At 39.3% G+C, this 23,335-nt stretch overlaps 2 protein-coding genes across 3 annotated transcripts; one reads left to right on the top strand and one right to left on the bottom strand.

The window, feature by feature from the left end:
• Positions 1-109: 109 nt before the first annotated feature.
• On the bottom strand, positions 110-18,124 carry fmnl1 (formin like 1). The gene is made up of 24 exons (XM_023957434.1): positions 17,535-18,124; positions 13,566-13,649; positions 13,188-13,274; positions 13,033-13,106; positions 12,164-12,247; positions 11,937-12,077; positions 11,324-11,432; positions 11,159-11,235; positions 10,980-11,073; positions 7,910-7,984; positions 7,715-7,825; positions 7,366-7,515; positions 7,156-7,257; positions 3,558-4,143; positions 3,346-3,470; positions 3,049-3,251; positions 2,730-2,961; positions 2,591-2,659; positions 2,437-2,517; positions 2,230-2,359; positions 991-1,256; positions 824-919; positions 621-735; positions 110-508 (listed from the first exon to the last, which is right to left on the bottom strand). The coding sequence occupies exons 1-24, from the start codon at positions 17,709-17,711 to the stop codon at positions 444-446; spliced, it is 3,333 nt and encodes a 1,110-aa protein (XP_023813202.1). The 5' UTR covers positions 17,712-18,124; the 3' UTR covers positions 110-443.
• Positions 18,125-18,846: 722 nt separating this feature from the next.
• Positions 18,847-23,312, top strand: mlx (MLX, MAX dimerization protein). Of its 2 annotated transcripts, none has more exons than XM_023957437.1 (8): positions 18,847-18,985; positions 19,843-19,879; positions 20,010-20,099; positions 20,444-20,553; positions 20,636-20,738; positions 21,028-21,127; positions 21,452-21,653; positions 22,336-23,312. In XM_023957437.1, exons 1-8 carry the CDS (start codon positions 18,950-18,952, stop codon positions 22,390-22,392), a joined length of 735 nt encoding a protein of 244 aa, XP_023813205.1. In that variant the 5' UTR covers positions 18,847-18,949; the 3' UTR covers positions 22,393-23,312. The 2 variants fall into 2 exon arrangements, with proteins under 2 accessions (XP_023813205.1, XP_023813206.1); XM_023957438.1 differs by lacking the exon at positions 18,847-18,985 and adding an exon at positions 19,036-19,346.
• The last annotated feature ends 23 nt before the right edge of the window (positions 23,313-23,335 follow it).

Raw genomic sequence — 23,335 nt, 5'->3', positions numbered from 1 at the left:
TCTGGCTTTATGGGTTTTCTGACTTCAAACACATGTAAATTATATACCTTTTTAACTTTAAAGGAAAAGAATCCTGTGTATTCACAAAAAGCACAAATACAAACACAAAGGCTGAAAAAAAGCACTTTACTTTGAATTATTGAGCACGAGTTACCTAACTCCAATTTCCATTAAGGCACCATGAAAATATTTAATGTTTGTTTTTGTTATTTTTTCATTCAACTTCATGACCTGTTATTTAAAAATATTTCCAAATTCTATTTACAGATAAAAAACGTGATATTGTAATAGTAATACTTGTTATTATATGGATATAAATGAATTTAAATCATGAAAAATATTCTATGTACAGCTCATCTTAGAAAATAGGATTTTCCTTATATTGAATGTGATTCCAGTTATGTCTTTAAGCTAAAAAAAAAAAAGTGTGAATCAGAAATAGCTCAAGTCTCCTGGCGCTGTGCAGGGCGACGACCATCTGTCCGCCTGTATGGTGTGTTCCTCAAATCTGAGGAAGAGCAAAAGAAAAAAAAAGGCTGGTGTGAGATTCCAATTTCGTCCGGAATTACATAAAATGTGAGGCAAACAATCTAAAGTGTAGTATCAGAAGAAATGAAGACCTGTGATGATGTCCTCCAGAGCTCCATCTTTTCCTTCACGGACTGGAGGCTTCAACTGCTTCTTCTTCAGTTCTGCAATTAGGTCCATTTGAGGCATCTTTGGCATCCCAGGACCCTAAGCGTTAGCAAAATAAAGCAATTGAAACAATTATTTCTAACACCATGAGATGCCTTAGTTTCCATCAAGACATTTCATTTCTTACCTTTGGACTCACTGCCTTGTTTGGAGATGGCGATTCCTTCACCTCCTGGCTTTCGCTCTCCATTTTCTTCTTCTGCTCAAGCTCCTGCTTTGCTGTCTGCAGTACAGGCAATATGGATAAACATACAACCTAAAAAAGCATCTGATCCAAATACATAGCTACTGTACCTTATAGGCTTTTATGAAGCGTCCAAAGATGGGGAAAAACATGGAGGGCTGTGTGGTTTTGGGGTTCTCTCCGAAATACTCCACGACAGAAAGGTAAGCCTCCTGTGCTGTCTTGCTGTCTTTGATCAAAGAGTCAAGATGTTCACTGTTGACTTTGATGAATTCCTTCAACACAGTACTGTCGTCCTGCACCAAGAACTCCTTCTTGGTCATTTCCATTCCTCGCTCTAACGTGCGGATGTCTTGCAGAATGCCATCCAGGGACACTAGCAAAGCAATCACAGAGTTTAACAACATTTCACAGGTAAATGCACAGATGTATACAGTTAATTTATGCCTTAGTCACAACTGCCCTTACGGATAGTTATGGATAAACCTGTGTGTTTCACATAGGTGGCCGGCACAAAATATCAACGTCATAGACTGCTTGTGAGCTCGTAGAGCGACAATGTTCATATGCATTTTCTCAATGGACGAGCAATGGACTACAGGTCGAGGTGAACACTAACAACACACAAGGGTAAGTTGGGAGGAAGTAGGTGAGATCCAGGCGTGTCATACGGATTCTTCCTTTTTTCAATTCCCCCCGAAACTTGTGCACTGTGCAAGGAGCCCATTAGTGATGTTCAAGTTTAAGTGTGTCCTCCTTGCTTGCTGCCTGGTTGTAAAAAAATTAGGAAATTAGACAATAGGGAAGCGTGTAGTATTTGCATACCGTCAGTACGAGGCCAGTACTCGCACCTCACTAATGAAAAAAGTGGGGCATAAGTGCACCGTACGATAGCATCCCCTTTACGTTATAAGTGCATTAACTTACATTATCCTTACAAATACTTTAAGATAGATTTACCACACGCATGAAAATGGTACGTTCCATTTTTCTGATCACCCACAAGGGAACTGCGAGACACACCTGGGCTCCCTTTAACCCTTGTGCTATCCTAGCCACTATAACATTGGGAGTTGGGTCATCTAGACCCACTAGACAGTGCGCTGAACCTTTTTTCTTCAATGATTTGTGATCTTCACTGGTGTCCATGGATTACATGAAATCTTTCCACCTTTGTCATGGTAGGGAGAACACGTCAGTGTAAGGGTGGGGTCATCTGAGATAGCACAAGGGTTAAGATGCGGCTGCACCTCTTTACAACCCACCAAAGGCCCGGACAACCCAAATAATGTACAGTTTAACACCTGTGCTTTGGTGCATGTGACTAAGGCATGAAGCTGTTTAATTACCAAGTGCTGCCTTGTCCACAAATTGAAGATCAGTGTAGAAGTTGACCAGATCGGGGTACTTTTCCTGGATAATACTGGTGATAAAGTGAAGTAACGTCTGTTTACGGTCAGTAGATTTAGTCTCCAGCAGCTGAAGGGTAAAAAAGGGAGATGGTTCATTTAAAGGTTCTTGTTTATTAAGATTTGTTCTGCATGTTAGTTACTTACGAGGTCGAGGCTTTGCAGCCTAAAACCATACGCTGCACCTCTCTTACTGCTGTTCATATAGTTCCCAAAGGCAAGAACAATCTGAAAAGAAACAAGAAATGTATAAAAGTTCACATTTTGAAAGCTGCACGTGTGTGCACTCAAATTCACTCACTTCCAAGATCTTTTTTAATTTGGCCGAAGACTTGATGGACATCGATGCAGCAATGATGGAATTCAATTGCTGCGGATAACGAAAAGTCTGATTAACGCCTGTTCAACCTTAGAAGACAACAGCACATTAACCAACTTACTGGCTGCAAGCGTTTGATGGTGTCTGGGAAGTTGCCCATGAAGGTGAGAGTGTTTATTCGCTGGTTCAGGCGAGGAATCTTCCCAAAGCGTAAAATAAATTGGTCCTCATGGGTCAGTTCGTCTAGTGGTCGTCCTTCTTTCTCATAATTTACCAGAAGCTTCATCTCAAAATCTGATGGTATAAAGTGTTCAAGCAGTTCCAGGAAGTCTATGGATAAGGACTGATCGTATCTGTAAAATTAGAGGGTTGTTGTTAGTGCGTGCATGACAAAAAGTTTGAAAGAAGAGCAGTTTCAAACATGTTAACTAAGCACGTACGTCTCTATTGCAGTGCAGATGTCGGATGGGCTCATTCCTCCTTTCCGTAAAGTGATTGCCAGATTCTTGGCCTTGTTGGCATCAATCAAAGATGTCTTGCTGGGAGCTTTTTGGACCATCTTTTTCTTGACTTTGGACAGATCTGCTGCATTCCCCTGGGCCCTTGTCTTAAACTGCTCCTCAAAATCCTCCATATTAAGCTCCTGAGGCAGAAATAATGAATACCAAACGAGTAGAGGTTTTAAAAACATTGGTTGAGATGCCATGCAAAGTGCAGTGCGTTGTGTGAGATCTCACCTCTAAGATCTGTTCATCGTCCAGATCATTGAAGACTGTGCCTGTAACCTGGTTAGGTTTCAACGCTTGCCAATTCAACAGAGGCATCCTGAACTTGGTCTGAATGCTCCGTTTGCTCTTAAGCCCTGTAGAAAAATACGCATTTAGTCACATTGACGCTGCATCCGGACCGTTTCCAGTTTGTGGTACGTTTCAGGTTTTAACATCCTCACCAGACTGGGTGTCTACAGCTCCAGGAGGTAATGGGGGTCCACCGCCAGGTGGAGGAGGGGGAAGCGGTGGTCCACAACCAGGTGGGGGAGGCGGCGGTGGTGGACCGGAACCAGGAGGGGGAGGGGGAGGTGGGGGACCAGCACCAGGTGGTGGTGGAGGAGGAGGAGGAGGTGGGCATGTCCCAGATAGAGGAGGAGGAGGAGGAGGAGGAGGTGGGCATGTCCCAGACAATCCCTCTTGGGGTGGAGGTGGAGGTGGTGGAGGAGGAGGGGCAGTTTGCTCTGAACCAGCAGGGGCTGGAGGTGAAGAAGGGCTCGGACTGCTTGGTTCAGTCGTTGGGGTTTGGACATATTCCACCACTGTGACGGGCACCACTTGGATATCCAAACCACCTGAGGGATTGCGACCCACTCGAATCAAACCTTTTTCCTGCAGCTCCTGGATCTTCTGCTCCAGCTCAGAATTTGTCTGACTGACAGAGGTGCTCAAACGCTCACGGTCTTTCTCCCTTTCCCTGTCCAGCTCCCGTTCTCTTTCCCTCTGTTGCAAAGAGCCAACCTGGGAGCACGACTCTCGCAGGCTTTCCTGTGAGGTGGAAATGCAAAATAAAAATAACAAACACACACGTTATGGTGCTTCAAATGTTAACCTGGTTGAAAGTTGTATAAATATTCTGGAGAACTTGTTTCTACAGTCAGGTGAACATTGTGCACTTTGCCATTTTTTTATGCTACATTATAAAAGATCAAAGATTTTAACTTGAAGTCCTATTATTTGCCAAAATAAAACTTTGATCAAAATTTATAAACTCACTCCATAAAATTGTATTTTTAGCATTGTCTGTTGCATTTTTTAAATGATTGTTGATATATCTAAGGAAATCTAAGCTTAAAATAGTATTTCTTGATTCAAATTGTTGTGAATCAGGAGCAGATGAAAAAATGCCATTGGAAAAAGCCTGTAGCAGTGATGTGGAAGCTACAATCAGCGGGCCACAAGCTCCCTGCTCCTCTCTATTCTCATGCATCCACTTGCAGATCAAATAGATTCATGCGGGCGTGTGACAGGCTGTAATCTAGCAGGATAGAGTGGAAACAGAAGGATGTCGCGAAGCAGGGACGGGCTTACTCCACGCCAACAGTCTTGCTCATAACTCAGAGGTAAATTTCAAATGAACTAATGCCAGAAACTATGTACTAGAAAACATTTTTTTTACATTTTGTCTAAAAATGGCATGATCATATTTAAAAGACAACTGGGAACGCTCTTATAATAGATCAAGGAATGACTGACACAGGCTACCCATGGCAAATTTCCCACAGTTTTATTAAAAACTTGTGAGCATCGCTTAAACTGATGTTTCCTCCATGCTTGTCATCTTAAAAACTATTGTGGCAGTTTAACAAGTCTTAGCCAATGTTTGTTCCTCTTTTGAGAAACACAATAATTAAATGCTTACTTACTTTTTTTAAGGGCAACACTTACTGGACTGTCTTTTTTTACCCAACCTAATTAAAATCCATGAGCTACAGAATGAAGAAACTTGTGAGGAATTTAGGCAGAAGTTGAGACAGGTCCTGGGTGGTCAGGATGAGCTTCCAGATGACTGGGAAACTACAGCAGAGATTATCAGGGAAACAGGTAGGAAGGTGCTAGGTGTGTCATCTGGAAAGAGGAAAGACGGTAAAGACACTTGGTGGTGGAATGAGGAAGTACAGGAATGCGTCCAGAGGAAGAGGTTGGCTAAAAAGAAGTGAGATGTAGAAAGGACTGAGGAAGGTAGACAGGAGTACAAGGAAGCGCAGCGTAGAGCGAAGAGAGAGGTGGCAAAGGCCAAACAGAAAGCTTACGATGAGCTATATGACAGGTTAGACACAAAGGAAGGAGAGAAGGACTTGTACAGGCTAGCCAGACAGAGAGACAGAGATGGAAAGGACGTGCAACAGATAAGGGTGATTAAGGACAGAGATGGAAAGGTGCTAACAACCCAGGAGAGTGTACAGAAAAGATGGAAGGAGTATTTTGAGGAGCTGATGAACAAGGAAAATAACAGGGAAAGAAGGGAGGAAGATGTGGTTGTTGTGGAGCAGGAAGTAGCAGAGATTGGAAAGGATGAGGTTAGGAAGGCTCTGAAAAGGATGAAGAGCGGAAAAGGCCGTTGGTCCTGATGACCTACCTGTGGAGGTATGGAAGTGCTTAGGAGAGACAGCAGTGGAATTTCTAACGAGTTTGTTCAATATGATTTTAGAGAGTGAGAAGGTGCCTCAGGAATGGCGTAGAAGCGTTCGGGTCCCGATCTTTAAGAACAAGGGCGACACGCAGGACTGTAGCAACTATAGAGGAATGAAGTTGATGAGCCACACAATGAAGCTGTGGGAAAGAGTAGTGGAAGCCAGGCTTAGGAAGAAGGTGGAGATTTGTGTCCTGCCCCGTAAGAGCACCACTGATGCCATTTTTGCTTTAAGAATGTTGATGGAAAAGTACAGAGAAGGTCAGAAGGAGCTGCATTGTGTGTTCGTAGATTTAGAGAAGGTGTATGACAGGGTGCCGAGGGAGGAGCTGTGGTACTGTATGAGGTCGTCTGGAGTGGCAGAGAAGTACGTCAGAGTAGTTCAGGACATGTATGAGAGAAGTATGACGGTGGTGAGATGTGCTGTAGGTCAGACAGAGGAGTTCAAGGTGGAGGTGGGACTACACCAAGGATCAGCTTTGAGTCTCTTTTTGTTTGCTATGCTGATGGACAGGCTGACAGACGAGGTAAGACAGGAATCTCCCTGGACAATGATGTTTGCGGATGACATCGTAATTTGCAGTGAGAGTAGAGAGCAGGTGGAGGAACAGCTAGAGAGGTGGAGGTTTGCTCTGGAAAGAAGAGGCATGAAGGTCAGTCGTAGTAAGACAGAATACATGTGTCTGAACGAGAGGGATCAAGGTAGAAGCGTTAGGTTACAGGGGACTGAGGTGAAGAAGGTGCAGGAGTTTAAGTACTTGGGGTCAACAGTTCAGTGTGATGGAGAGTGTGGAAAAGAGGTGAAGAGGCGAGTGCAGGCAGGTTGGAGCGGTTGGAGGAAAGTGTCAGGAGTGTTGTGTGACAGAAGAGTGTCAGCAAAACTCAAAGGAAAGGTGTACAAGACAGTGGTGAGACCAGCTCTGCTCTATGGGTTAGAGACGGTAGCAGTGAGACAGAGACAAGAGGCTGAGATGGAGGTAGCGGAGATGAAGATGTTGAGGTTCTCCTTAGAAGTGACCAGGTTAGACAGGATAAGGAACGAGTACATCAGAGGGACGGCTCATGTTGCCTGTGTTAGCGACAAAGTCAGAGAAGCCAGACTGAGATGGTTTGGACATGTTCAGAGGAGGGATAGTGGATATATTGGTAGAAGGATGTTGGAGATGGAGCTGCCTGGCAGGAGGGCAAGAGGACGGCCAAAGAGGAGATATATGGATGTCTTAACAGAGGACATGAAGTTGGCTAAAGTTAGGGTAGAAGATGTTCACGATAGAGTGAGGTGGAAAAGGATGATTCGCTGTGGCGACCCCTGATAGGAAACGCCGAGAGAGAAGAAGAAGAATTAAAAGCCATGAGATGGTTCTTACTCTGAGCAGCTCGATCTCCTTGGATGACTGCAATAACTGAGTTTCGAGTTCACTTATCCTCTCTGCACTTTGATTCTCAACCTCCTGAAGCCTGGCAGAGAGCTGCAACAAGAACAAAAAACACCATTCAAATTCAAGTTAAATTCACACAACCAGGAACAAAATCCTACCTCTGCTGGCTGAAAGTGATCCCATGCGTCCCTGCCTCACCTGAATGTTGTGCTCCTGGAGTTCATCCACATGGTCCAACACTCCTCCTCTGTTCTCAGCGTCCTCCAGCAGAGCTCCCACATCTAACACGTTATCCAGGTAGGCTTGGATCTGAACCTTCAGCTTCTCACTTTCAGTCTCTTTCAGACTCTAAAGAAAAAGGAAGTCATTTATTTTTTCTATTAGTCATATCACTTAAAAACTCAGTATAAGTGTCATTGTCTTTATTTAAGATGTGAAATTTTTCTTTGGACAAATTTTTTATAAGGTGCAACAGCCTAGATGGATTTGCATTTTCTTTGAAGATGACCACTGCTGAACAACCTCTGAGTTTGTCAAGGACATTTACCTCTAAATACTTGTCTAATCCCAGGTGAGTGAACTCGTACTGTAGATGGACTCGGAAGTTCATGTTTTCCACTGAATGAACCACGATGTTAATGAACTGCATGCAGGCGACCTGCAGACAAACACGGTGGCAGCTGAACATCACATACATTCAGGCTCTCAGCATGAGACACAACTGGTTTAAAAGTTGTCTTACCATGAAGTCAATGTTGTTGTCATCATGTATGAAGTACTCCATCAGCTTCTCAAAGCGGTCCTTTTCTTTGCTCACCTGGAAGAAAATACAGCAATTTACTTTTTCTCTATAAGGCATAATAGTTATGTTTTTGGATCGATTAATACTATATCAAAGTGTGAAAACTGACATTTTCTAGGACATAGTTTCTGCAGAGCGGCAGTAGTTCATTAAAAAGTTGCCTCTCAGCTGTAGGCGGGACTGTTGGCACGGTGTAAGCCCACCCCTGCTTCCCGACATCCTTCTTTTTACACGCTTTCCCGTTAGCTTACAGCCCCTCACACCCTCAAGCTAACATTACCGGTGCAACGAAAATGCAGAGCAATAGTGGAACTATCCAGCCGTACAGTTTTGAGCCAGATGCCAGCTCAGACAAGAAAGAAGTACATGAATGTAATCGTCTGCAAGTGGATGCATTGGAATGGAGCAGAGCAGAAAAAATATATCATTTAAATTAAGAAATATATTTCAATATATCAGGAACTTACTCATACATTTTAAATTATATTGCAATATATGGATGAAAAATCTATTTATTTTTATTGATTTATATATATGTTGAAATTAATTTGTGTATTAACGAACTATTTTTTTAATTGGTTGTATCTTTGTTGAAATATATACATTTTTTGGTTGTTAGGCAGGAATTCCTAAATCCGATTTTGCAACCAATATTTCTTAATATGAAAAAATGGTTGGACCACATATGAATATGTAACAATTTATATAACTTAAATGCCATTGACTGTAATACTAAATGATTATTTACATAGGAAAGTAATTATTTGAGTCATAGCTATAGCTATGTATTTGTAATCTATATAACATCATATGAGTCTAGGCATATTATCTTTTATGTTTATTATATGATATATAGAAATTTGTATATAGTGGTGGACAAAATTGTTGGTAGTGAAAAGAAAGAAAGTGCACAATGCTCACTGAAATTACTTGAAACGCTCAAAAGTAACAATAAATTAAAATTTATTGAAAATTAAATAATCAAAATCAGTGATACATTTTGAGTTGTTGATTAACAGAATTATTTAAAAAAACAAACTAATGAAATAGGGCTGGACAAAAATGATGGTACCCATAACTTAATATGTTGTTGCACTACCTTTTGAGGCAATCACTGCAATTAAACGGTTTCTGTTTTTGTCAATGAGCCTTCTGCACCTGTCCACAGGTATTTTGGCCCACTCCTCATGAGCAAACTGCTCCAGTTGTCTCAGGATTGACGGGTGTCTTCTCCAAATGGCATGGTTCAGCTCCTTCCACAGATGTTCAAGGGGATTCAGATCTGGGCTCATAGAAGGCCACTTCAGAATAGTCCAACGCTTTTCTCTCAGCCGTTCTTGGGGGTTTTGGCTGTGTGTTTTGGATTGTTGTCCTGTTGGAAGACCCATGACCTGCGACTGAGACCAAGCTTTCTGACACTAGGCACCACATTTCTATCCAGAATGCCTTGATAATCTAGAGATTTCATTATACCTCGCACAACTTCAAGACACCCTGTGCCAGATGCAGCAAAGCAGCCCCAAAACAGAACTGAGCCTCCTCCATGTTTCACAGTAGGGACAGTGTTCTTTTCATTGTATGCTTCATTTTTGAGTGTATGAACACAGAAGTGATGTGCCTTACCAAAAAGCTCCAGTTTGGTCTCATCTGTCCAAAGGACATTTTCCCAGAAGCTTTGTATTTGCATTTTTGCAAATTCCAGTCTGGCTTTTTTATGATTTCCTTTCAACGGTGGTGTCCTCCTTAGTCGTCTCGCTTATGAAGTCCACTCTGGCTCAAACAACGACGAATGGTGTGATCTGACACTGATGTTACTTGATCTAGGAGTTCACCTTTAATGTCTTTGGAGGTTGTTCTGGGCTCTTCCAACTATCCGTCTCCTCAATTTTCCTCTTCCGGCCACGTCCAGGGAGGTTGGCTACTGTCCCGTGGGTCTTAACCTTCTGAATAATATGTGCTACTGTCGTCACAGGAACTTCAAGCTGCTTAGAGATGGTTTTATAGCCTTTACCTTTACGATGAATGTCTATAATTTTGTTTCTAATGTCCTGGGACAATTCTCTCCTTCGCTTTCTGTTGTCCATGTTCAGTGTGGTCCACACCTTTTCACCAAAGTGACTATTTTTCTCCCTTTAAACAGGCAGCCTGACTGTCTGATTATAGGTTTAAAAACAGCAGTGATGTCAATTAAAGGACATCCTGAGTTCATCATGACCCCCTGGGCAATTAGTTCTCAGTCTTTTATGGAGGTACCATCATTTTTGTCCAGCCCTATTTCATTAGTTTTTTTTTTTTTTAATAATTATGTTAATCAACAACTCAAAAGAAATCGCTTATATTCATTATTTAATTTTTAATAAATTTTAATCTATTGTTACTTTTGAACGTTTCAAGTAATTTCAGTGAGCATTGTGGGCTTTTTTTCTTTAACTGAGGGGTACCAACAATTTTGTCCACCACTGTATAATGCCTCTTTTAATATATGACTTACGTTATATGATATAGTGGGATATAATAGATTACATAGTATATCAGTCAATAGGACATTTCAGTAGAAATCACAATTCATTGCATAGAATGTTACCACATATGAAAATGCAATTATGGCAGTATTTTAAAATACTGAAAAATATATTACTTCCATATATGGAATATATTGTCAATACATTGTTGCTCAATATATTGAGAAATATATTTTTGTTTCCCAAGCGATCATGAGAAAAGTGCCACAAGAACATGTTAAAAACATCAAAATGTTAATTTTATTGGAGTGGGTCTTTGCTTCCAAAAAAGCAAAAGCTATACTTCTGCAGTGTGACTGAATTAGAACACAGACATGCGTGCATGACTGTTAGACATGAGCTAAACTTAAAGTTTTGCATGCGAGGGCTGACGTGTCTCACTCACTGAGTGATGAAAGACAGGAAGTAAGCAACAGAGGAATGACTGAAAGCAAAACTCAAACTCACATCCAAATATCGCAATCCAGTTAAAAGAAAAAGAATTTCACCTCCTTGAAGTTATCAAAAGCAGAGAGAATGATGTCATGCCCTCCTCTGACAAGACACACCGCAGCCAGTAACTCCAGAACAAGAGCCTTGGTCCTGTCACGACAAAGGAGGTGGGGGTTAGATGTGGATGGAGACAGACGGATGGCACACGCTTCATCTTGCTGGAGATCCCTCTCACCTGGGATTCCTGCTGTTGAGACTGAGGGTGATCTCGTTCACGCAGCGCGGGTGACTCATCACCAGGTTGAAGCCAGACTGAAAGCAAAGACAAGATATGAAAAGCTGGTCTCAGGCAACTTTATGCAGAAAATGCAAGTTTTTTACAGTTTAATATAGCCTGTACCTGGTAGTTCATGATGGCTCGCAAGCACATGATGCAGACATGTATGTCGTCTCTTTGGAGGGACACATGGGGCTTCTTTTGCATCTTGTTCACCAAAGTTGAGCTTATTCTGATAAAGAACAAGTCATCACAGAAGTACACCAGTAAAAATCAGCTGCAATCTAGCTGATTTTCCAGTTATTTATAGGGATATCAGTATACCAGTACCTGCTTGCAGTATCAGATTAAGAGAAAATTAACATAAAAATAAATAAAGAATTATGCCCTACAATTGTAAAATGAGACAAAAAAATGCAGCAAATTTTAATAAAATGAGAAACAAAAGTATTATTTTGTGTTTTAGTCTTGCCGTCATTTTACGAGATTTCTTATGTCACTTAAAAATAAAAAAAATTAAAGAAATTTGAGACTAATTCCATGAAGTTAATAGCTGATGAGCCGCAGACAGTACGTTTACATTACTTTGCATCAGAGTAATTCTGTGCTCTCCAATAGAAATCTTTTTTTATATGTTTATTTGTATTATATTCACTACTCATTCAAGGAAGGATTCAGAAAACAACAGTGATTCCTACTAAATCTAAAAGCTCAGCTTGTGACTGCAGCTGCTCACCTCACAGTCAGCGCCCGAGCAGCTCTGGTCACCCCGTGGGACTGACTGCTGCTGGGACTCTTGGTCAAATCCTCCATTGATCTGTCCATTGACTTTTTCCTGTCTGACACTGTTCCGTTTTCCACACTGTCCATGTCAAACCTACAAGGTGCACAGGGGAAGGATGAGAAATCCTTACACTGACATGGATCTAGCACAATCTAACATTACATGAGATGTTTACTCACGGGGAGTCGCTTTGGGCGTGGGACAGGTATTCCACCAGAACATCCAAACCTTTATTCTCCTCATTGAGAAACTCCTGGGCCCATCTACAAAAATAAGAAAAGTATTGAAGCACATGGATTTAAAAAGCTGAAAAAAAAAATATTTTGAGCCACACCTCTGCTACAAAATATTGCCAACTGTCGTTTCTTTAGTTTCTACCTTTAAAGATTCTAACCATCATGTGTTAACGTCTCCCCAGTTTATTCTGGAGGCTTTCTGAAGAGTTTTTAGGCCCTTTTTTTTATTTTTACATATTTTGTTTTACCTTTTTTGTTCTGCCAAAAGCACCCATACCCATAAATTATTCAAGAAAAAAAAAAAAGAGAATACGACACATTTGACACTGCAAAAGCAAATCATGCTTAATTTGGGAATATATTCTGGTTTTATAAAAAACTAAAGTTTAAAAACTAAAAATGCAGCTCGCTAAAAATGTTCTTGTTTACATTCTGGTCCAGCAAGTCCAACTGGTGACAGCATTAGGAGCTGTGACTCCAATCAAAAGTGAGTTACTCCAACAGAACATGTTATTTAATCCCATCGGAAGTTCAGCAGGTTTAGAAGTACTGACACCAGTGATTAAATAAAGTTCCTCTTCATTTCAAAAGATGTGATTGTGGGGAAGATAAATGTGAACAAAACCCCAAACTGAAATTCAAGTCAAAGTTTCACAATATACTGTAAATATATGTAAATAACAACACAGTGGTAAACCATTTATCAAATAACTAACACATTCTAAATTAGATTAGAATAGATAGATCCCATAGATTAATTCTTTTAATTAAAAAAATAAATAAATGTAAGGTGTTTTAGTCATTAAGCTCACCCGATGTGGTTGGTACGAAGAGATATCTCCAGGTTTTTAAGGACCTGAGTGGCATCTTGAATCCTTTTCTTTAACTAAAGAACCAAAAAAAGATAGAATAACCAAATAATTTTCATATGATGGGCATTAAATGAGAAGTAACGCTTTGTGCTGACCCTTCGGGACACCCCTCCTTGATCTTGGTAGAAGCTCTTGATCTTGACCAGGTAGGTGGAAGGAGGGCTCTTCACTTGGAAACGCTCCTTATAGGAGAAGAAACAGGTGACACATTTTTCAACTACAAACACATGACACAGTTCCTGCCTGGGCTGGTAAACACAACAGATAAACCACCCTCCGTTGCCATGCCGACACATCTTGCCACCACAGAAAAGTGCGCTGCGGGGTTTTCACACAGCAAATATCACACAGGTCTTCTTTTGGGTGCTTATGCACTTTGCTTCAACTCTGTCCACATGAAGGAAGCAGTAACCTGCCGAGAGTCATGTGCTGCTGCCTGAAACCAGAACATCACCAAGGGAAGACGCTCTCACCTGATCGCAGACTAATTCCCACTTCTTGTCATTGTCGTATTGGCTTAACAGCTTCAGTTTGTCAGGAGGCAGGTTCATGTAACTCTGCAAGAGAGAGGAACAAGGAGATGCTGCTTTAACCAGAAAACACAACAAATTATAAAAATAGAAATAAAGGTAGCGGTGCTTTATCTGTGTTAACATTTAATGCAACAATATTGCACCGATTAGTGTTTGCATGGTGGTCCAGGAGTTACCATGGATTCCAAATAATAGTCAATTTAAGTAGGAAAATTGAAAGGTTATATAAATGTGGTTATGTACTATTCACTCATTACTGCTTTTTGCTTTGCTTTGACCCTGAGGTTGCCCAGCACTGGCCTTTTAGTTGTTCCCATTGACTGTACAAGAGAATTGGACTGAGTGATCCCTCCCCCTTCTTGTTTTGAGACAGCTATTACTCAGTCATTCTATTTGTCACGAAATCCATTCTTGCTCTAATGCCCTTTTTTAACATGTTCTTGCAAATCCTATTTTTTTTCACAATATTTTTTCTTTATTGCAAGTTATTTGAGTTATCAAATCAAAGTTTATTTATTAAATCATGTGCGAGTTATAAACTGACCAATCAGACCAATTCTCTCAAGCCTGCTTTCAGTGGGAGGGGCATGGACTTCAAACAAGCTTACTCATGACTGACGACAGTAGTTGCCATAGAAACATTGACTCAGACCAACTTGGACCAATGACTGTCGTCTAGCTCCAACATGGTGACGTCCGTATCACAGAAAAATGGTGACTGAATTGCTTTCATTTCGCTGGAGCCAGAAATAAGTCGTTTTCTATGGGTGGAGTCACACACACTTAGTCCAGTTCTCTAATACAGTCAATGGTTGGTCCTAAGATGAGGAGAAAACTCACGGCGATGCTTTGTTCCACCTTTACTGTTCTGCCAGAGAACCTCAGAACCACAGTGACAGTAGAGGTTTTTAGGAAGAAGCTCAAGACCCAACTTTTTTGACATGGCTTTTTGATTATCTTACCTGGTTATTTATTTTAACGTTTTTTATGTATTTAGTTCATCTATTCTTTTCCTATTAAGATTTTAGCTCCAGTGTTTCCTTAAGGGGATCCATTGTACCATTCATTGCCAGCTTTGTCTGTGGTTGTTGCCACAGTGCTCGCCTCCATTGAGGCCTCACGACTGTGGAGAGAGCCCTGATCTGGGTGGTATAAATACATTTCCATTATCTTGTTTTATCACAGCAAAGGCAAGCCATGAGTTTCTTTTACAGGTTTCTTCCTATTTACAGTCAAATTTTCATGCATTTATTCATTTGGGGTCACGGGGTGCACGTGTCAATTGAGAGGATGGTAGGGTGTGGGGGGCAAAGCGGTGGATCGGTATTCATTTTGTGTACTGTCTTTAACAGTGAAGCACTTTGAGCTGCTCAAAACACGATACATACTTTTTATAAATAAATATTAACCTATATATTTTGTTTTTGCAAATTCCATAAAGAATCATTGAGGCTGCCAACCTTAGCCGACCTTTGGAATTTTTTTTTTTTTTTTTAAATGACATTTATTTTTTGACTAATTGAATTCTGCCCACAAAGGAAAGTTTGTCTTCGGAAATGAGAGTTGCTCATTTCCCAAAAAGAACTGCACAGAACAGGGGTTTGCAAGCTGAGACTCTGGAGTCACACATTTGAATCCTTCCATTGTGACTATTTGGTATTGAAAAAAATGCTAATGATTTAAATAAATAATAATTTGTTATTTTGATTGATTTGTTTTAAATAAGTAATTTTTGTCTTTTTTTAAGAAATTCTAAACCAAAATTTTCATATTTATATTGGATAGTAAAGGAGAAAAAGGATGATTGTGCACAACAGTCATGATTTTAAAAAAATGCCCTGTTTTTCTTTCTTGCATCTTAATTCAACTACATCTTCAGCAGCAAGAGGATCTTTTTTCGACACAGGCTGTATTTTTATTTTGAAAGGAACCCGGATGTGCTGCTGTCAAAATAAAATAAATTAAAATGGTTATATTGAGAAAAAATTAAACACTGTTATATTTAAATGTATTCTAAATATTTAAAAGCCTTATTTTATCAATGAATGACCATAAAAAAATAAAGTGTATTTTTCTAAATGGTGAGGAGGGACTTTGTGACTCTGGCTGGGTTTTGGTCATCAAGAAACCGAACCAAACTAGTGAAGCAAATTTGAATTGATATTAAGAGTTTATTATTATTTTTACTTTAAAATTAGATTTTCATGCAGAATAAACATGTACCGGTACATGCTTGATGATATCAGGTATTTCCAACCTTCAAACATGCAACTTGCTGACAGGAAAAAAATCTCAAGTTGATACTGGGTGTGCCTTTCTATCAATCCCTTAACAGTAGTTTGCAGTTTCACTGTTTTTGTTAAGAAGCCGTTAGACTGAAAATGCCTTCCTGTTTTGGTGCAAGGGTGTCAAACTAGGTCTGGTAAAGGAGGAGCCCTTCTGTGGCCTCTGTGGTGGAAGACTAACCAAAATATGATGTCGTTCACTTTTTAGTTTACATGAATTGACGTAGAGTGCCCTTTTCTCTTTTTTTTTTCTCCCCGAGTAGGCTAGTGATGCAAAATCATTGGCTTGTGTCTTGAGTTTACATTTGAAAAAATGGTTCTGAAAGAAGAAGTGAGGTCATGCATTCAGAAAGGGTGGAGCAGGCAGAAACGAGTTTGGCAAAATGCTGTTTTTTTTTTAACACCATTTGGTATGCAAATATCAATAAACCTATAACCCCAAACATGCCCCACAGGTATATTGTTTTGTCATAAATAAAAGAGTAAAAATGTGAATTTTAAATATTAAACCATGTTTATATGCATCAAGCGTTAAAAATAAAAATACTAAAAACCGACTTTAGTCTAGAATCTGATGGATTCTTGGATTTTAGATATACAGAAAAAAAAAGTAAAGGATAATGTTAAATATAAAAATAAAAGAAAACGTGATAAATATACTATTTATCTTTTCACGATATCGTTTTGAAAATACTCAAAATTTGTGCTCAGCCTGTGCTTCGTTGTGTGTTGCATCAGCACTTGTATTTAGAAACTGTGGGGATCTGTTGCTGAAGTTTTGAAAGTGGGTTTTTCCCCCTTTTTGTTAAAAAATATTTAAGAGTCTATGGTTGCATAATTTGCTTCATTTCTGTCAAAGTTGTGTTGTTTATGGCAGGAGTGGCAGGTGTGTATTGCTCAGCAAACTTTTCAGCCACACAGCGTGACACAAAACTGTTGGTGAAGTAAATGCAGTGTGCGGTCTGGGGTTTTCGTACAGAAAAAGGTTCAACCCTCACAGAGGAGATCTTAACATGATAGTAGCTTAAAGTGTTTACAAAGAAAACAAATTATAGAGCAAATATCTTTTATAAAAAACCTTAGATAAATTGGATTTTAAATTGTCTTGGTTTTGGTGTTTTTGAACACAAATGGCGGGCGATCTTGGGGTTTTGTTGTTGAACTTTTCGACTTGCATGGGTGTTGATCGGGTGGTGAAACACTCGCTTTCCGGTCCTGTGCTTTTTTCATGTAAACGTATTGCTCAACTTCCCCCTTATGACCAGCTGCCCATGCGTGTTCTGATCACCCTTTACGTACCGTGTGTCGGTTTCAAGTATATTAAAAAAGTTAAATGTTTACTCAAATCCATTTTTATAAATGTACAAACTCTCAGGTTGTAGGTCAGTTTTAGAGTTTAAACACTGAGAATAAACATAAAATTATTAAGATTTCAAACAATAACAAGCATCTTGGCAGGTGCAGAAATGCTGTACACAACCCAACACACAAGACTAAACATTAAAAGGTTATATTAGATCAAACTTCTTATTTATGTGATTCCAAATAACCTTCCTAACAACAGGTTTCTTGGACTGTAGTGTCTCTGCATTTGGTGAAAGTGTGAGTAACAAGAACCACTCACCAGGACCACATTGAAGCGTTCTTCCAGCTCCTCCTCCGGAGGCATGGGAAGTTTTGGGGGAGCCGACTGTTTCTTCTGCAAGACAAGTGCGGGATCACTCATTGCCGAAACCGAGATCCTGGCGTCCCGGCCGTCAGCAGGTTCTTGCTCCAAGCCCCCTGCCGCCGCATTCCCCATCACTAATCTCCAAAAGTAATCCAGGAGGAAAGCTTTACACAAACCCTTTCTCCGAGGAAAATTGGTGTATTCCAGAGCAGAGTGACAAAAAGTTGGTCACTCTAAATGACAAAAACAGGAAGGTCTAAGATGAATCAAGTCCTGTGCCTTTAAGGTGAAGAACATTTATTCTAAATTGCGTCCTGTCTTCAAGACAGGATAAGTGATGAAAAAAACGAGGGTTGTCTTCATGTTTGTCCGCTCAGAAACTTGTCTGTCTACATGAGCCAACAAGAACAAGACAATAGCCTTGTTAGGCCTGCGTGCTCTAAGAAAAGACGTACCCAACTCTCATGAACTATTTCTACACAGGTTGAAAACTTCTCTGAATAAGGCAGAGACGCCTCTGTATGAGAGGAAGGAGAGGGGAGTGTGAAACACAGACAGAAACCACAGAAGCAGAAAAGCAGAAGAGTAACTTCCTGTGTATGAGTGCAGCAGAACCTGAGGTGGAGGACAGGGTGGAAGATAAACTGCATCCGTTATTCGGATCACAAATATAAAAAGGTACATAACAAATAAACAACACATAGCAAAAGAAAAGAACTACATTGCTCATGGTAACCAGAAATAAAGACACAATTACAACATGCAAATGTACAAAATTAAACCAACAATAGAATTGTCTGCAGCTTATTAATCATTTAAAGCTAAATCTATAAACTGGAGCTGTTTATTCCACTCTAGCTTGAGACAGGTTTGTTTTGGAGGTCGCACGGGTCAAACAGCTAAAGTTGAATACTGGTTTTAAAACTGAGAAACAGCGACCTCCTGCGTTTAAAGATTATCACTGCATATAGCCGTGCAACATTTGAGATCAGTATGAAATTTTCGTTATGAATGATACTAACATTCACATTGTTGTGTATATAAATAGTTAAAGGAATAAATAAATATATGTGACAAATACTTGAAGTTTGAACAATAGGTGCCTACATTTTTACCAAAAATTACGTCAGTTACATATTACATCAAAAGGTAAAACATTTAAAAGTATCTTCTTACTAATTAATCACAGAAACAAAAAAACTACTTGTATACAAAACACATACATATATAAAGTATTTATATTTATAGTTAAAGTATTATTTAAATGTTGATGGTTTGAAATATGAACGCATCTCATTCCTAACAAAGCAGTTTAATTTACGAGTGACACGTGAATGCGACACCACTATTAGTTTTTTCAGCCTTCCAAAATGACGGATCCTACATCCCCAGAGGAACACTGGAAAGTAAGTCACTCTTATGAACCAGATTTTAACTTATCACAAACTTTACTTTTTTAAATAATTACTTGGTCTGTGTTGTTGGGGGCGGCAGTTATAACTGACTCGGCTGTCAAAACGCGGAAGTAAAGTGGAAACGGTGCTTTGATAATAGCCTCGCGGCTAACTAGCTTAGTGACGTTAAGCAACATTGAAGTGCTTAGCAAAGCAAGCTAGCTAAGTAAACAAAGCTACCGGAAAACTCGGGTTAATTCAGTTTTTAAAAAGTCTTCATGCACATGAAAAAAATACACTTGGGTCAGCAAAACCGTAGATATCTAAACAAAAGAACGGAGAGAGAGTCGGTTTCATTGTGTGTACAATGACGGTAGGAAAATGAAAATTTGGTTTCTGTCAAGATTTCATAACGAAGAAGTACTAGTAGTCTGCCTTTACATTTAAGCTAATGCATGTAGTTTGTTTTGTCAGGTTTGGTACCAGTGCCACTAAGTAAAATTTTAAGAGATATTTTTGATGTTAAAAAACCTTTGAATCTTGACTTTACAGTAGATTAATTGTATTTTTTTATATGTCAGCTTAACTTTGATGCTGAAAGTACCATTCAAGAGGGAGCCACTAGAAAATCACTAATTGTGAAGTTTACCTGTTCTTTTGTTGTTGTCCTAAATTTTAACTAAATTGCGATCGAACGAGTTGTGTTCTCCCTGCTTGAATGTGTTAAACCAGGACAATCCTCAGTGGGTGTTCTGGTCTTTGTAATCAAAGTATTTAGAACAGCACACTTTCTTTTCTTTTTTTGGTCTATAATGGTAAACCCACCGCTTTTTGTCCATTTCTCCTGCTTCTTTATGATGGCTGCGCAGACAGATGGTGCTTTCAGCGATGGTGGCTTTGACCAAAGTGAGTAGTTTTTGGGTTTTGTTTTTAAATCAAATCCTGCCTGTGAGAAAACAACTTTTTCGGATTGGTTTTCTTTTTGTTTATGTCTTATTTTTGTCATATTTCTAAACATTTATGCTTATATTTGCAGGTTTCTATATTGAAACAGCCAGAAAAGGAAGTGTGGTGTCCAGAGCAAACAGCATCGGGTCAACAAGTGCCTCTTCAGTACCAAATACTGGTAGCTTTAGAGTCTTTTAAATCGACATCCAGTCTGTTTTGATATCAATCAAAAGTTTTACTCTGTCATCATAAATGAAAATAATAGGAAATTACTTTATTGTTTTTCTTTTCAATCCACAATTGTGCTATCTACCCTTTTCTGGAAGACTAAATTCTTTGGTTAAAAGTATTTAATATACTTTTTCTTGGTGAGAAATGTTTATAAAAACATGCTAACATCCCAATAGAACCATGAGGCCACTTTGAGATTTGACTCTTGTATTTATTGAAATGCTTTTTATAATTTGATCGACAGCACAAAAACAGAGTCGGGTCACAATAGTTTAATTTATTCCAAAATAGATGATGAGGACAGCGACTACAGACACGAGACGTCGCTTAAAGACTCGTATAAAGACAGAAGGAGACAAGCGCACACACAAGCTGAGCAAAAGCGCAGAGATGCCATCAAGGTGAGACCGCAGAAGAATCGCGTCACTGTCTTTAAAATTCCAGATATCTGATCTCGTATATATTTCTTTACTTTTATTTCAGAAAGGTTATGATGATCTTCAGTCAATTGTTCCAACCTGTCAACAGCAGTCTGAGTTTGCCGTAGGAGCACAGAAGATCAGCAAAGCTACAATCCTGCAGAAAAGTAAGATTTACTCAAAACCTATTGAAATAGTGGGATGATAACATTTGTTCTTTTACATTTGTAAAAGTATTTATTCTTTTTATATTTGAAACACCTGTAATGCTAAAAGTGAGGTTATTTTCAGACAGTCAGGTAAATGTGAGATGGTAGTTTCCACTAAACACATTTAAAAACTGATAACACGATCTAGTTTCAGTTACCTTTATGGTCACAAAATAGATGCAAAAACCATAAAAAGCAGTATGAAGAAACTAACTGACAATGCTCTGATTCTTTTTTTTTTTTTTAGCTATTGACTACATTCATTTTCTTCATAAAGAAAAGAAGAAGCAAGAGGAGGAAGTCTCTGTCCTGAGGAAAGAAGTTATGGCACTTAAGATAATGAAAACGTGAGAGCAGCTTATAATGACATACCACCTTTTCCTACTTAAGTCTTCCTCATAGTTTGTCAACACTCTGCCTTTATTTGGATTAAAAATATAGTTGTTGTTTTTTTTGCATTAAGAGATTTTGATTTTTTTTAAGTTCTTGCCCCTTTTCTAATGTAAAGTTTTGTTGAAAAAAACATCATTTTTGTATCATAGTTTGTTTTTTCTTCTTCTCCAGGACCTTTTTAGCTTCAATAATCTAATAGAAACTGAAGTAAACTGTTAAATTCATAACTGCTGTCAACCTTTAGTGGTATAAATACTGTCTGTTTTGTTTTTTTGAAGGAACTATGAGCACATAGTAAAGGCTCATCAGAGCAATCCACAACAGGGAGAGGATCAGGTGTCTGACCAGGTCAAGTTTGACATCTTTCAGAGCATCATGGACTCCCTGTTTGTGTCCTTCAGCAACTCCGTCTCAGTCAGCAGCTTCGAAGAACTGTCTGCTTGTGTTTTTAGCTGGATTGAAGAGCACTGCAAACCACAGGTACCAAATATTGCTTTTTTAGCGTTTGTGCTTAGAAAACTACGACAGAGTATTGGGGCCACCATCAAAACAAACAAATAAAGACATTTACGAGCATAAAGTGGTAAAATGAAGAGAAAAGTCATAAAATCACAAGTAAAAGAGTCAAATTGTTATTTAAAAAATAGATATATTAAGTTTACAAGATTGTAGTCATAAATTTATGAGGCTAAAGTCTGTTACCAAGAAAAATATAAGCAAAAAGCAACAAAATCTTGTTTCAGAGACGTAGAGCACATTTACTTCAGCAAATAAGGAAGTCTTTTAGTGATTCAACATCGTTTTATTAGAACTAGAAGGACATTGTGCAGGAAACTGGGCCTCTTCAAAGATTCTTGACCCATAAGGTGTAGATTTCTAGCGGGCGAACCGTTGACGCCGTCGACAGTAAAGCTGCATTATAGCACATGGATTCCTATGTTCAACTAAAACCTTATGGCATCGGCATAAGTGATTGATGGATTTAGTCAGAAGCTTACACAATCAGCCTGTATTTTAGAAAAAGCAACTATTTTCTTCCTAATTCACCAACTTTATTCTCGTAAATGTTTTATGGTGGCCCTAATACTGCGTCGTAGAAAACAGACAAAACTAATGAGTCTTTATTCAGACTTTCCTATTTCTTTCTTCTTTTTTTTTGTAGACGTTGCGGGAGTTTGTTGTTGGCGTCCTGCGGCAGATTAATGTTCAGCTTTACTGATCAAAGAGACTTTAACTCCCCAAAACAGACTCTCAAGATGACTAAAAAAAACGTTTTCAGCGAGGCTGTGCTGCAGTTATTCCCACTCTAGCTCCTCCGGGACTCCAGGGCTGCCGGAGGATTCCCCCTTCAAGAAGCCTCGTGGAGGTTGGAGCGGAGATGACCAGGTGTGTTTGACCGAGCGGCGAAAGAAAGTAGTTTCTGAGCTTTTCATAAGCTGAAATGCAGCATTTGTTTTTAGAGGAAATGTCCGCGTTGATCCCAACATGCTGCCAAATATTGTAGCAAGCAGCTAGTTGTGTCTTCATGCCCCCAGCTTTGTTTTTTTAATGGTCCACACCAAACTGTTTAACGGTGGTTTCTGCTGCACGTGGAGGACTATTGCATGTGGAGAATGCGCATGTTACGCCTGAGTTTGAGGCTCGGAGCACAGAATCACTCCGGAGTTGTGAAAGTGTTTGACTACTTTGTCATCGCAGGCTTTTATGTGCGCTTTTAGTGCACGCCATGGGACACTTCCCCATGATTTCCTTTAAAAAAATACTTTAATGTGAAATAATTCACATTTTAAATGTAGTTTTGACAAACCAATGAAAAAAAACCTTCATTATAGTGAATTGAATTGGGACAAAACAGATAAAAATGCCCCACAATTCATCACCGAGGGATTTTTCAGCCTTATTTCTGAGCAGATCAGAATGTGTTTTATACAACCCATTTGGGTTATAATTGCCTTCTTTTCATTATTCCGTTTGCAGACGTTTCATTAAAATCATTTCGTAAGTTCCCGGTTTTAAGTGTTTTTTTTCCCCCCCACAAAAAATAAGAAATTTTAATCAATTTTGTTTCAGATATTTTTAAGTTAAAATCTGTGGCCACTTCAGTTATATTGTATAATCACAAAGCAATAAAGCAACTTTACAAAAAGTCTGATTACATTTGT

This window comes from Oryzias latipes, chromosome 8 (genome assembly GCF_002234675.1).
Source record: "Oryzias latipes chromosome 8, ASM223467v1".
In the NCBI taxonomy this organism is placed as follows: Eukaryota; Metazoa; Chordata; class Actinopteri; order Beloniformes; family Adrianichthyidae; genus Oryzias; species Oryzias latipes.
This window is presented reverse-complemented; position numbering and strand designations above follow the sequence as displayed.

Excerpts from the sequence above, each read along its gene's own strand:
- fmnl1 (XM_023957434.1), bottom strand. The coding sequence starts at position 17,711 with ATGGGGAATGCGGCGGCAGGGGGCTTGGAGCAAGAACCTGCTGACGGC. Across the intron at positions 2,518-2,590 it reads AATTAAAAAAGATCTTGGAA|ATTGTTCTTGCCTTTGGGAA; the intron begins GTGAGTGAATTT and ends GTTTCTTTTCAG. Across the intron at positions 920-990 it reads GCTTCATAAAAGCCTATAAG|ACAGCAAAGCAGGAGCTTGA; the intron begins GTACAGTAGCTA and ends CCTGTACTGCAG.
- mlx (XM_023957437.1), top strand. The coding sequence starts at position 18,950 with ATGACGGATCCTACATCCCCAGAGGAACACTGGAAA. Across the intron at positions 20,739-21,027 it reads AGCTACAATCCTGCAGAAAA|CTATTGACTACATTCATTTT; the intron begins GTAAGATTTACT and ends TTTTTTTTTTAG. Across the intron at positions 21,654-22,335 it reads AAGAGCACTGCAAACCACAG|ACGTTGCGGGAGTTTGTTGT; the intron begins GTACCAAATATT and ends TTTTTTTTGTAG.